Below are 15,048 nucleotides of genomic sequence, written 5' to 3'. Positions count from 1 at the left end.
CAGCAATAAAATGTGACAGCTCGGTCTAGAATGTGATTTTCCATCCTGGTTTCACAGTAGAATCACCTGGAGGAGGTTTTAGAAGAGATCAAGTCCAGCCACCCCGCCTGGAGAGTCTACTTCCATGGGTCTGGGGTCCAGGTATTAGAATTTGTAAAATGAAACAAAACAGAGAACCTCCCCCGGGCAGTCTTGAGAGCCTAGATCTGTTCTCAGGTGGCTCTCAGTACATACAGATAAATATACAGACAAACGGTCTGAGGGCGTTTATAAAGGATTCGTGATCACAGGTGAAATCTTGTGATGTCACAAGAGATGCTAGTAAACATCTGCGGTTGAGATGACTTTCTTGATATTCGGCAAAAAAAAAAAAAAAATCAGCTTTAGTTAGTTTTTAACAATTGTGTGAAATTCTTTGGCCTTTTGTTTTATCCGTAAACAGTACACATCATACCAAGCTCTGGGACATGTGGAGAGGGTGACAGGCTCAGAGTGCCCTCAACAGTCACCTCCTAAAACACACAAAAGCCTTTCTGGTTTGCTGGTTGATTGACAGAGGCCCGATGACCTCACACAAGTCACGTGACGGTGCGGCTGCCCAGCTGCCAGGAAGGTGGTTTCCAACCTGCGGCCCCGGGTCAGCCCTCCCCTCCCCCAGGCGTGCAGGTGGTCGTCTCCGCAGGAGGCCACGGTTGCCCGGGCCACCCAGGGAGCCGTGGGAACGAGGCCTCCAGGTCCTGCGTGCCAGAGTCCTGCCCTCGCCTCCTGCCCGCCCGAGCACAGGTAATTGTCCCGCGAGAAGTCCAGGCGGGCCGGGCTGAACGCAGAGGGAGTGGGGCGGGTGCAGGCTCGGCGCCGGCGCGGGGGAGGCGGCTGGCGCCGAGCAGGAGCGAGTTTGAGCCGCGGCAGCGCAGTGAGTACGGCGGCTCCGGGAAACCCAGCAGCTTTGCCGGGAGCCTCGGATGATTTTGCAAAGCATGCTCGTAATTTAGAAAATGAAATAAGATAACGTAAAAATCAAGGCTCAGAATAAGTAAAATCAAGCGCTGCTCATTTTAGCCAAGACACCAGGGGAGCTTGCCAGGAGATTTGAGGAAATTAACATGAAACTAAAACCGAAATCTTCGTCGAAGTGGAACAAGCAATATTGATCAGAACACACCGAATACTAACAACAAAGGTCTGCAGAGAAGTTTAAATTGCTAGGGGAGATTTGGAGGAAAACTTTAAATTGTTGGGAGAGGTTTAGAGGAAAAATACTCATCAATGAAACAAAAGCACTAGAACAAAAATAAATAAATATAGTTTAATAAAGTATCAGTGGATACTTAAAATAGCCATTAGAAAACTAGTTTAATCTAAAATATACTAAATTAATTTAAAAGTTATTTTGAAGTAGTTTGAGATTTGTTGACCGGACAGGTTTGCATTAGAAAGCATTGGGACCAATGTGCTAACGTGATACTCTTTTTCTTTTCCACAAAAATGTCATTGATTTAAAAAGACTGTTCCTTAAAGGTAGTAAACTTTGCCAACCCAGGATGATATTAGGTCACATGGTTTCTGAAATGTACCAGAGGTGCATGCAATAATGTTCATTTACCTGCAAGTAAGAACTTTAAGTAACACTGGTTAATGTTCTCCCAGCAGTCAAAATGCAGCTTTTGATCTCTGATAAACACACCAGAGGGTTCTTTCAGTGAAATATGAGAGGTTTAGGGCTGCCAATATTCGTCAGTAAAGCCATCTTTTCACTAACATTGCTAATTCTCAGGGCTAGGCGTTCTCTTAGCAATGTGTTTATAAAGGTTTTGTTTCACTTAGATGATTTTGGTTAAAATGTTTTGTTTTAAGAAAGCACACAAAGTTTCAAACAGATACCTTTCTTACTCCGATTTATTGATCACTTTTGAAGTTACCCCTAGTTTTGGTTAAACCATCTTTAATAATACCAAAGACCATAAATTGTAAGTAGTTGCACATTTAAAGTTCTCTGCAAAGAACATATAAGGAACGAGTATGTGAAAAAATGAAACACCTTTAAAGTAAATATTTATCATTGTAAGATAAAGTAATAAGGAAAAGTGATTTCAGATATACTTTATTCAATACTTAACCATAAGAAATTATCACTGTCATATTCAGTTCGGGGGGTAAAAAAGACTGGATTATTTTCAATTCCATTCCAGAGGACCTATATCGAAAAGTGAATGAACCAAAAGGTCAATGTGCAAAACTATGATTTCAGAATGGTATCAGGGTGTGGCTCTGGTTACCTCCTGTGATAAAAATGACTCGTGGTGTTGCTTTTTCCTGTGTACCTTGTGCAGCTAAGAAGGTGGATTATGTGCAAAAAAGCCTTTTCTGAATTATCTTATGAAAAATGTCTGATTCTTGGCTGTTTGGGTTTTGGTCCTTTTCTTTGTGGAAAACTGGAACTTCTGAATAAACTTAGCAGCGTTGTCCAGTAGAACTGTTCTGTAATGATAGAAATCTGTATATAATCTGCACTGTCCAATATGGTAGCTGCTGGCTCTATGTGACCATCAAGCACTTGAAATTTAGTTACATAACTAAACTTTAGTTAATTTCAGTGAGAATTTCGTTACCCAGATGTGGCCAGTGGCTACCAGATTGCACAGACAGCTGATCAGCTGCTTTCCTTTGTCCTGCTGACTGGCTGGTAGAATTATGAAAGAGACACTGCTGACCTTGTACTTTCTGGGAGTCCTGAAGATGTTTTCCAAGAGCTTTAATTTTGAAGGGATTTAAGAGATTCTAAGGTTTTTGTTTTTCATTTTTCATGACATTTATTGTTTTCTTTCTCAATTTACAAGGGCTACTTGTTCATTGCAGACTACTAGAAATACATAAAAGCATGAAGTAAAAAATTACTATCACCTTCCTCACCCTTCAGAGATCGCTGTCTTCAGTATTTTGACACATTTCCTCCCAGAGTGGTTTTTTTTTTTCAATTGAAGTATAATTGACCTACGACACTATGTTGGTTTCTGGTGCACAACACAGTGATTTGGTATTTCTGTACATTACAGAATGATCACCACAACATGTTTAGTTACTATCTGACACCACACAAAGGTATTACAATATAATTCACTGCAGTTTGCATACCGTACAGTTCATCTCCATGACTCTCTGATTTTGTACCCTTTAACCCACTTACCTGTTTCACTCAGCCCACAACCCTGCTCACCTCTGGTAACCACCTATTTGTTCTCTGTATCTATGAGCCTGTTCTTTGTTATGTTTGTTCCTTTGTTTTGTTTTTTGGATTCCACATATAAGTGAAACCACACGATATTTATCTCTCTTATGACTTATTTCACTCAACATAATACCTTCTAGGTCCATCCACGTTGTCGCAAATGGCAAGATTTCCTTATTTTTATGGCCAAGTAATAGTCAATTGTGTGTATGTGTATATATGTGTGTGTATATATATAATATATTTTTTATTCATTAAGCCATCACTGGCACTTAGGATGCTTCCATATCTTGGCTATTGTAAATAATGCTGCAGTGAATATGGGTGTGCATGTATCTTTTTGAATTTTAGGGGTTTTTTTGTTTTAGTGTTTTAGTTTTTTTTTAATTTTTCAGAAAGGTACCAATAATTGGATTTTGTGGATGGTATGGTAGTTCTATTTTTAGTTTTTTAAGGAACCTCCGTATTGTTTTCCACAGTGGCTACACCAAGCTGCATCCCCACCAGCAGTGTAGGAGGGTTCCCTTTTATCCACAGCCTCTCCAGCATTTGTCATTTGTGGACTTTTGAATGATAGCCATTCTGACTGGTGTGAGGTGATACCTCATCATAGTTTTGATTTGCATTTCTCTGATGATTAGTGATGTTGAGCATCTTCTCGTGTGCCTGTTGGCCATCTCTGTCTTCATTGGAAAAATGTCTATTCAGGACCTCTGCTCAGTTTTTAATTAGGTTTTCTTTTTTTTTTTTTTTTGGCATTGAGTTTTATGAGTTCCTCATATATTTTGGATACTAACCTTTTACTATCTTCTCTGATTTAGTAGGCAGCATTTTAGTTTTATTGATGGTCTCCAATGCTGTGCAAAAGCTTTTTAATTAGATGTAGTCCCATTTTTTTTTTTTAATTTTTTGCTTTTGTTTCCCTTGCATGAAGAGACAGATTCAAAAAAAAATTGCTAAAGCCAACGTCAGACAGCGTACTGCCGGTGTTTTCTTGTGGGAGTTTTATGGTCTCAGGCCTTACATTTACGTCTTTTATTCATTGTGAGTTCATTTTGGTACATGGTTTGAGCAAGCAGTCCAGTTTGAGTCTTTCATGTGTAGCTGTCCAGTTTACCCACTGCCATTTGCTGAAGAAACTTTCTTCTCCCCATTGGAGATTCTTGCCTCCTTCCTCATAGGTTAATTGACCGTCTGTGTGTGGGTTCATTTCTGGACTCTCTATTCTGTTCCTTTGATCTATGTGTCTGTTTCTGTGCCAGTACCATACTGTTTTGATGCCTGTGGCTTTGTAATTTGGAATCAGGGAGCATGATAACTCAAGCTTTCGTTTTTCTTTCTCAAAATTGTTTTGGCTCTTCAGAGGCTTTTGTGTTTCCATACAAATGTTGGAATTATTTGCTCTAGTTCTACGCAAAATGCCATTGGCGTTTTGACAGGAATTGCATGGAATGTCTAGACTGCCTTGGGAACTATAGTCTTTTTAACGATAGCCTTTTGATCCATGAGCATGGTATATCTTTCCCTCTGTTTGTCTTCAATCTGTTTCATCAGTGTCTTATAGTTTTTCAAGCACAGGTCTTTTACCTCCTTGGTTGAGTGTATTCCTAGGTATTTCATTCTTTTTGATGCTGTTGTAAATGAGATTGTTTTCTTAAATTCTTTCTCTGATAGTTCATTATTAGTGTATCCTGCAACTTTGCTGAATTCATTTATTCAAAAAAAAACTATTGTTTTTTGATGCATTCTTAAGGTTTTCTGTGTACAGTGTCATGTCATCTGCAAGCAGTGACAGTTTCACCTCTTCCTGTCCATTTGGATTCCTTTTATTAATTTTTTTTCCTTCCCATTGCCCATGGCTAGGACTTCCAATACCGTACTGAATAAAAGTGGTGAGAGTGGGTATCCTTGTCTTGTTCCTGGTCTTACAGGAAATGCTTTCAGCTTTTCACAGTTGAGTATGATATTACCTGTGGGTTTATCATATGTGGCCTTTATTATGTTGAGGTATGTTCCCCCATACCCACTTTGTTGAGAGTTTTTATCATAAATGGATATTGAATTTTGTCTAAAGCTTTTTCTGCATTTATTCAGGTGATCATACAATTGTTATTCTTCAGTTTGTTCATGTGATGCATCGCATTGATTTGGAGATATTGAAATAGACCTGCATCCCTGGGAAAGTTCCCACTTGGTCATGATGTCTGATCCTTTTCATGTATTGTTGAACTCTGTTTGCTAATATTTTGTTGAGCATCTTTGCATCTATGTTCATCGGGGATATTAGCCTGTCATTTTCTTTTTGTGTGATGTGTTTGGTTTGGTATCAAGGGGATGCTGGCCTCACACAATGAGTATGAAAGCAGCACTGACTCCCTGGCCTGGGGCACCAGAGGACTGGTGACAGCTGGCCTTTGGGTGGGGCTGGGCCCCACTGTCAGTAGGCTAGTGGGAGGACTTCAGAATGGTGCTTGCTAGCACCAGTGTCCTCCTGGCAGAATGATTTCCTAAAAATGTCTATTGCCAACATCTGTTCCCCAAGGTGAGTTTCAGTTGCCTCCTGCTTCTCCAGGAGGCTCTCCAAGATCAGCAGGTGGGTCTGATGCAGGCTCCTTTCAAATTACTGCTCTGCCTTGGGTCGGGGAAGAGTGGAATCTCTCTTTCCTCTAGCCCTCTGGTTTTCCCTAAACACGTGTCTCGCTGGCCTTCAAAGCTGGAAGTTCTGAGAGTTCATCTTCCCCATGAGGGAACCCCGTCTGGGGAGACCAGTATAGGGCTTGAATGTCTCACTCCTCAAGGGAATCTGCAATTGTGATTATTCTCCCATTTATAGGTAGCCCACCCAAGGGTGTAGGTCTTGACTCTACCATGTTTCTGCCCCTCCTACCCAACCCCTAGTGATTCCTTCTTTATATCTTCAGCTGTAGAAGATCTTTTCTGCTAGTCTTCAGGTCATTCATACATGCTCTGTAAACAGTCGTAATTTTGGTGCACATGGTGAGCTTAGGGTCTTCCTACTCCACCATCTTAGTCACCTTCAAGAGGCTTAGGGGATTATTCAAAAGTTCTTCAGGAGATTCTTCTGTTTTTGTTTTTGTTTTTGTTTTTTTAAGTTATAAAGATAGAGAGCTCATGAACCATTTAAACTACACACTGAAGGGTGTGTACCACTGATCAAGAAAAGTGCCCTTACCTCTAGGGGACTGTGAGTACATAGCTGAAAGTGTGCTTACATTCATGTTTCAAATATTCAAGGAGATTTTGCTTGGAAGGCACTGATAGTTGTCATAGTCTGCACATGTGCTCTCTCCTTTGATGGTCACAACCACCAGTTGAAGTGAACAGAATCCTGGTCCACAATCATCATTCTACCAGTCCCTGTATGCAAGAGAATTCCTTTATAATATCATAAAAATTGTATCCAGGTCTTAGAAGAAGTTAGGTTTTCAAACTCTGAAGACAAATTTGTTTGGTTTTCGTTCGCTTTGTAGGTTAGTGATCAAGAAATATTTGTTGAGAAAAATGAGTGAATTAATGAACATGATTGTGAACATCATACATCATTTTATAATGTCCTAGCTTTTTATCTGGAAGAAGGACTCTTACCGTACATTTGAGGAGCTCAGTAAAATTCATGTCTGGATCACAGCTTATTCGTGGACTCACCACTTCTTAATTGTTTCATTTTTATTTCTTTCATTTCAGAAGCACTTGAAAAGCACACCAAGTCTCAGGTGAATCAGCTGGCCTTTGGGTCTGGCAGTAGTGGGAACCATGAGCACTAACGGGACAGACCTGACCGCTGGTTTCATCTGCTCGTCTGCAGCCATCCTTTTGTTTGGCTCCAACTTTGTGCCGCTGAAAAAATATGATACTGGCGATGGTAATTATTTTTCCTTCTCTGTGAACCTTAAATTGTTTTTAAATGGGGAGTTCACTTCTGGGGTCTTTTTAAAATAATGGTTATAAAAATACATTTTTTTTGTACCTGGTGCCAAATGAATAGAGCTTAAAACCAATCATTTGAGGATGTGCATGCCAGGTTATCCAAGCGTTCAGTATAGGATACCCTTCAGACTGCGTTTCATAGTACAGCTGGGATGGGGGTAGCTTTTTAGCCATATCTGTTATGCTTACAAAAGAAGGAAAGGAGTCAGTTCTGCTAATAACACTTGTTTTGCAAACACAAATTTCCGACACAGCTGATGTAATAGAGAACAATTTGGGCATCACATGAATTTTGTATCTGCTTAGGTGCAGTTTTGCCTCAGGAACATTAGGTGAACACAGAAAACTACACCCAGATGAAGAAAGGTGCAAAGTACGGCACAAAATGTGCTCACACACCCCCTCTCACACACCCACTGGCTCTGTTAGTACCACATCTCTCCACTTCCAGTGTTACGAACCTCCTTCACCACCTTCACAATAACTCACAAGCTGCAACACTTCTGATGATCACTCACATGAGCAAACGTCAGGTCTTTTCCAAAATCCAGTGGCGTATTTATTGCAGCATTTGTGAATTTCCTCACCACCTAACCAGTGTAAAACTGTGCTACCATTTTTTATTAGACTCTTATCTTGCTTTAGTACGTTGCTGATGAAGTTTTTACGTGTTATGTCCTTAGCCCCACTTTCCACGCAAGCTCTGCAGGTTTTATCATGTGATTTTACGAAGTGCAGTGATTTTTTAGGAACACACATGTCACCACGCAGTAGAATTGGCTGTAATGTGAATTTTAGGGAAGCGGAAGTAATAATTCTCTTTGTCTACCTGCCGTTCATCTCAGAGCTGGGGCAAGGAGTTGGGGATGTGATGGTACGCACCTCTTGGGAAGCATTGTGCTATCATCCCAGTTCCCCCATCTTTATACAACTTAGACGACAGACCTACAAATCTTGTTCCTCTAGAGCCTTGCTTCTTCTTCCCTTTAGAGTTAGAAAAAGAATGAAAACAACTGAAAAAAAAACCCAAAAAAGCATACTAATGGGTAGAGGATATGGCTTTGGGGTTGGGGGTGCACGTTATGAGAACTGTGTGATCCCGGGCAAGACTTAACAGCTCTTTTGTTCTCAGTTTCTGATTTGTAAAATGCAGAACTTGTAAAATGAAGTTCCCTTTTATCTCCGTGCTCCTAGTTTTTTGGTTTTTTTTTTTTCTGTCTTCGAGGTTAACAACTTCTTTTTTTTCCTCTCCTCCACCAGGAGATTCAATGTAAAGTCAATAGAGTCAAAAGTGCCCCATTGAGTTATAACTGCCTTAGTATTTCTCCCAATGTTGACTTTTTCTTTATCCTTTTAATCCCTAAACCCTCTTTCTGAGCCTCAGAAAAGTACAGATATACTTCATATCACCATGTGATGGCCAAGTAACCGGCAGATGGCAGCCCAGTGCATGGAAAGTAGATGAGCCCTGACCTAGAAGCTAATGCTCGATTTTGGAACACCTGACTCATCGCCGACACCCAACTCTAAGTGCACGAGGCCTCCACGTGCCCATAACTGGCCTTAGTTTTATCCCAAAGAGCCACTTGGGAGCCCCACGGGTGTAAATTACTCATGTGCTATCCTGAAGTTCTTAGCGCCCTGTCTTTGGTGAGGAATGGCACTGTTGTCACATCTGAATAAAAATATATAGACTTGGTCTTGCCAGTCCTCTTTGGTAGAAAATTCTAGATTCCTGCTAAGCAGGAATGCACTGCATAGAGCAAGCTTCAATCAAATTGAGTTCAAATTCCAGCTTTACAAACTGTTAGCTATTTGAATGCATTCCTTCATCTTACATTGATTTTCTCTATCTTTGAATGAGGGTTAATTATGATTCATAGTAGTTGTAAGAATGATAAAAGATGTGCAAAGTGTTTGGCATATAGGTGTTCAATAAATTGTGGCCATCCTGTAATATCTCCATGATCTTCCTAAGCACTAATTTCCTTCAGTCAGTTTGAACCACTGACACCAATTTCTTTTATTTCCAGGAATGTTTCTCCAGTGGGTACTTTGTGCGGCCATATGGTTGGTTGCCCTGGTGGTCAATCTGATATTACATTGCCCTAAGTTTTGGCCTTTTGCAATGGTTGGGGGCTGCATTTGGGCAACAGGTAATGCACAATGTAATTTATCCTTTAATCATTTTCTACTGTGATCAAAATAAATATGATTCATAATAGAAGGAAACAGCACAAAGAGTAATTCTAAATAATCCCTAGTCACAGACACTAGAATTTAAAAATTTAGCTTCTTTCATAAATATTTTTGGTACATTTGACTCTTTCCTTTTAATGATTTTTTTCTTGGTTCCTGGTAGAAAATTGTCATAACAAAATTATTATTGTATCTTATATATGTTATTATATAAAATTATTATAGCAAAAATGTTTTACTTGCTCTCTGTCTGTTCAAGCATAACTCATATATTAGTCTAAGTGCTCTGACCTTTCTTTCTCCAGCATGTTGATCAGAAAATATTTATTAAATAGTCATCTCTACTAATATCATTTTTAGGACGTGTTCTCAAAAGCAGACAAACACAGACACATTATCGTTTCAGAAGCACAGGCAGAAAGACCAAAGCAAACAGTCATCTTCTCTCTGTTGCCTGAAATTATATAACTAGAGTTTGTGCTTTTGCTTGCCAATCAGGAGTGTGTCTTCTCTGTTAATATAAACACACCCCAGGATAGCTTTCTTCTCTTCAGCAAACAGAATCCCAAGTATCAGGGATCTCTAGAGGTACCTTGATTAAAAGCAAATACATTTTAAAATGTTAAAAATGTACTGGGTACCCAATTCATTTGAAGTAGGTACAGAATTGAGTGATTTAATGATGTTCATGAGTTGGAGGACAAACTTTTCAGTTTCCGTTGGAATTTCCATTCCTGTACCTCACTTATACCTTAGTACGATTCTGATGATCACGTCTAATGGGAGAGGGAGCGGAGGAAGCAGCCATTCACCCTGCAGGTCCTGACACCCACCGTAGTACTTACATCCCCCAAGCAGGTTCCACTGGGAGTCAGTGGAGGAGGGTCTAATTTGAGAAGCCTTGCAAATGCAGATGCCGTAGGTCACGGTAACTGACTGGGTGTGGGCGGCGGAGGAAAGGGAGGAGCCATCGGGGTTGCAGGGATCTTATCACAGGTGGTTGGGAGAGTGGTGGCGCCACTGACACGTATGAGGGAAAGAATGTGTCTCAAAGGGAAAATGATGAGTTCATCTTGGGACCTTTTGAGCTTGAAGTTCCCGGTGTTCCCACAAGTAAGGGACATCTGGTTGGAAATCTCTTATTGGCCCCAGAACTCTGGAGACGGTCCAGGCTAGCTCTGGGAGTATGTGTCTCCAGCTGATTGCTGAAATCATGGAATGAGTCAAGTGCTCAAAGAAGAATATAGCAAGAGGAAGAATGTGTTCTAGGGAAAATATTTAAACAGCACCTACATCCAGATGGTCTGATGAGAAGGAGCTAAAGAAAGAGAAAAACAGGAGGGAATTCAGATAGGAAGGCATCTTGGAAGCCAAGAGAGGAAACCTTCCAAGAGGAGATTGCAAGTCTGAGGCCAGTCAGCTGAGAGGTTAAGAACTGAAGAAACCGACCATGAGTTTGGCCCTGAGTGACCCTCAAGAACACAAAGCAGTGGGTTCTGGACTCCAGAAAACAAGGCAGTGAGCACGGGAGAGCGAAGTTGGGGGTCATATTGGGCCAAGGACCCCGCCAGTGGTGGGCCCTGGTTCAAGTCTAAGCGGATGGTCACAACTAATTTTATCATTGACGGGCTTCTGCAAAAAGCCATAAAACAGAGCCCCATGTGAAGGATGGAGAACACAGGTGCAGTTAGGGAAAGAGCTAACTCCACATTTTCTTTTCAGGATTTTGCCCTAAGCCTGGTTCTCTCAGCAATCACAGTCGTGAGCTCCATGCCAGAAAACACGGCTATTTTATTTGAAAAATGAGGGGTTGTGCTTTACTAAGTTTGTCCAAATCCCAAAAGCTCTCACTGAAGTTAAAATAAAAATTAATTCAATTTGTAAATGTATTTTCTGTAGTTGAAATAACACCTTTCTTTTTTGTATCCCACCTACAGGGAACATTGCCGTTGTCCCAATCATCAAAACCATCGGGTTAGGCCTTGGCATCTTGATCTGGGGATCATTTAATGCCCTAACCGGCTGGGCCAGCTCCAGGTAACACAAGGAAACTGTTTCCCTGCATCCCCACCCTCTGTAAGGCGAGTGCTAGGTCCCGGCTCACTGAGCGGAGCCACACAGGGCTCTCCCCGCTCCCAGAGATTCCATCTCCTCCCAGAGACACGCACATCAAACGTGCTGCCTTAAGGTCTAAGGAAGTGATCTCGCCATCTGACCAAGGAAAGGTAAAGAATCCTCTCTAGCAGAAGTAGGGACAGAGAAAGGGCACTGGTGACGCATTCTCCCCTTCCATTGGGTGACAATTTGCCAGGCACGTGAAATGCACAATTCTCATCCCGTTTTCCCAAACATACGAGGTGAGCACTATCCTGGAAGAGAGCTGATACACGCAGGGGTTGGGGAACCTGGGAGAGTCACAGAGCTCATAAGCCAGGCTCAAACCCAGATCTTCTGGTGCTAAAGCTCATATTCGTCCCTCCAGGGTCTGGGCCGGGGTCAACAAACAGAACACACCCGTTGAAGTAGTGTCTGTGGCTGAGCTGAGTAGTTGCGAGAGGCCACCCGGCCCCCAACGCGTAAACTCTTCACTCCCTGGCCCTTTAAGGGAAAGTTTGCCAACCCCCAGCTCTAGAGCTGAGCTGTCCTGTAGAGTTTGTGGCAGCCACGTGTGGCCACGTCTGTTGAAATTTAAACGAATTGAAATGTGATCAAGTGAAACAGTCAGTTCCTCAGCTGTACTGGCCACATTTCAGGGGCTCGATAGCCTTGTCCGGCCGGAAGCCACCCCAGTGGCCAGTGCAGCTGTGGAGCAGCCCCACCGGCAGGGAGAGTCCGGGTGGACACCTCCGCCCTCCGTCAGCGTTCAGATTCACGTTCGAGTTGAGTCTGGACCAATGAGTAGAAGGAGGCTCTTCCTCTGAGGTTAATTTTTGGGCTCCACTTCCCACCCAAAGCCCTGCAACAACCTCCATTATAACAAAGCGAACTAACCTCCAACACATTCTTTCCTGTCCTTCCCTCATTCCCACGCTGCTGTCAACAAGTTCTTTTTTCTTCTTCTAACTTCCTTTTCTATTGCCCCTGGATGCTTCCCAGGGATTGTCGGTAACGACCACCACAACATCAAGGCATGAAAAAAGGAAAGAATTTAAAGTGATGCCAAAGAGTAAGGAATTTAACCAAGCTCCTAACGTCTATTTCAGATAATATACAAAATTGCAACCAGCCAATCAGCATTCAGCTGGCCACTTAGTCTGTTTTCCTTCCTTCTTCCTTAGTCTCATGACAAAAAGGACACTCACAAGTACTTGTACAGATACTAACTTTTTAATCTTCATCAGAAATATATATGGTAGGTATAATTATCCCCATTTTAACCATGGGAAATTGAGGCACAACTGAGATAATTAACTTATCCAAGTCACAGTTAGTAAGTGAGGGACCCAGGATTTGAATCCAGGGATCTGACCCGGAGCCCCGGCTTTAAACACTGTGATGAACACATATTGAACCAGATCTGCTTTGACGTGACTTTCTCCATTTCCAGGTTTGGCTGGTTTGGGATGGATGCAGAGGAAGTGTCCAAGCCACTGCTGAACTACATCGGAGCTGGGCTGTCAGTAGTAAGGTACTCGGCCGTTTCTAATGTTTAGCTCTTCTTCCCAACACTTAGAATGCTTCTTAGAGATCCTGATGTGTTTACAGTTTTCCACCCACGTCTCATACATCGACACGATTTTTTTCTCAGAGTTTTCGTTGATGCTGACAGACTTGGCCTCAGAGGGCAGAAGGTAGCAGCACTGGGGGTCGGGAGCCCCATCCTCATGACTCAAAAGCTCTGAGACCCTGGGAAATCATTTAGCTCCTGTGAACCTCACTTTCATTATCTGTAGTACTTAGAAAGTCATCATCTATAGCTCCCAGGTCAGGATCAAATGGCCACTAAAGTATGTTGCAAACAAGAAAATGCTCTGTAAGTCAAAGTTATTATGCTGGCTTCCTGATGCCCCAGAAAAGCCAGTACCCACTCGCTCTCCTTATTCCTCACGGACACTCTGCTACTCAATTTCCAGTCTCCTGCCACCTTGCTCACCTCTTCTCAACCTGCTCAGATAACCACTCTCTCACCTGTGAAAACACACACGCATGTAAATACCTGTTTGGGGCTGGATCTGTGTCTAGCTGTACACGCTGTATGAGTGCGGAGGAGGATGACTTTGAACCTCTGTATGGCGGTGTTCAGTCAATACAATGGCAGCAGAATTAGGTCACCTCCAGTTCAGTCCCCTGTCCTCTTTGGGCTTCATCTGTATTTCCCGTCCGTGCCTTGCATAACGGACAGCCCTGCCGGCAAGGATTTTAGGGCTCATTTATTTTTCAGGGAGAGAACACGATATTTCTCTTCCTCCGCGATGATAGCTTTTCCCCAGCCACGTTCGCAAACAATCTCTTTGTCATTGAAGTGTTGCCTTAAGAGAGTGCTTCCAGGCCAATTGGAGAAGAAATAACATAGATTATTCTAAAATAGCAGATTTCTTGACATTTGGGGTGAGAGGCAATTTTGTATATTTTGGACGATTCATGGAGCCTTCTAGCTTCAGTTAGCTCTCTCAAAATCAATTTCTTTACACCCCAGAATTGTAATGGAGAGCACCCTAGTTTTGACTTAATGGTAATTTAAGGCCCTTTTACTCAGTCCATCAGGCATTGTTTTTCTCCATATTTCTTTCTCCTCAAGAAAGTGTGCAGTCTCGAAAATTACAAATTCTTTGTGTTCTACCACATTTATTTGTGTGACCTTGGGCAAACCACTTAATTTCTCTAAATCTGGTTTTCTTCATCTGGGGTTGAAGTGAGGATATTAATTGCATCAGCCTCCTATGATTTTTGAGCAATAAATGAAATAAAACTGTGTTCAGTGCTACATACAGGGCTGGCTGCATGGCCGATGCCCTGCATGTGGGGTCATTTTAAGCAGAACAGGCGCTCTTTTTATTAATAATTGTTTCATGTTCACCTGCTGTCCCCTGCTGTCCAGCTCTGCAGGGAGCAGTCAGCGCCCCTGGGGAGTCACCCCACTTGGTCTGGAGCTCGGTCCAGGGCAGGGAGACGCAGTGGTCTCTCCCTGGGGAGCATCCTGGCTGCCGTGTGTGTTTCATTGTTGACCTGAAACAAATAGCAAAATGGGTTGGTTCAGGATCAACAGAGAGTTGCAATGTGGGGGTCTAAACATGGTGAGCCAGTGCAAGCCCCCTCCACAGGGCAAGGGAAGGAGAATGCTTTTATAGACAAGGAAAAGAAGTCAGGAGGGCTGTCTTAGACAAAGGGTCCGTGACTTTTCACGGGCTGAGTCCTTGCCAGGACAGAAGAGAGGGGCCTTTCTTCTTGCCGTTGGGCTCTGCGATCATCACAAGGCATGTGAGCTCCCCCTTCTGGTCTCCCGACTATGTAATTGAGGTTTCTGTTCATTCATTTTTCACTCTTTCCTGGAACCTTTCATTTCATTATTTTAACTCAGTTAAATCAGTTTGTTCTGAAGGGAACTCATTGAAATGGCTTGCAGTTTTCGTGATCAGTGTTAGGAAACTTGGAGTGTGGTTACGTTGGTTTAGGATGTTGCTTCTCTTTTTAAAATTGAAATGACTCTTCTCCCATACAGTGATTTGTAAAGGGCA

General features: G+C 42.3%; 1 protein-coding gene across 3 annotated transcripts in view; it reads left to right on the top strand.

Moving 5' to 3' along the window:
• The first annotated feature begins 554 nt into the window (after positions 1–554).
• Positions 555–15,048, top strand: part of TMEM144 (transmembrane protein 144) — a 37,031-nt gene continuing 22,537 nt past the window's right edge. Inside the window, exons 1-5 of one of the 3 annotated variants that reach the window (XM_006175438.3) lie at positions 555–783; positions 6,932–7,109; positions 9,208–9,330; positions 11,311–11,410; positions 12,921–13,001. In XM_006175438.3, coding sequence (XP_006175500.1) covers positions 7,001–7,109; positions 9,208–9,330; positions 11,311–11,410; positions 12,921–13,001 — 413 coding nt within the window. In that variant the 5' untranslated portion in view covers positions 555–783; positions 6,932–7,000. The other 2 variants (XM_032466041.1, XM_014551240.2) reach the window with 2 other exon arrangements.

Source organism: Camelus ferus, chromosome 2 (assembly GCF_009834535.1).
Source record: "Camelus ferus isolate YT-003-E chromosome 2, BCGSAC_Cfer_1.0, whole genome shotgun sequence".
In the NCBI taxonomy this organism is placed as follows: domain Eukaryota; kingdom Metazoa; phylum Chordata; class Mammalia; order Artiodactyla; family Camelidae; genus Camelus; species Camelus ferus.
The sequence above is the reverse complement of the archived record's forward strand: the minus strand, read 5'-3'. Positions and strand labels throughout refer to the sequence as shown.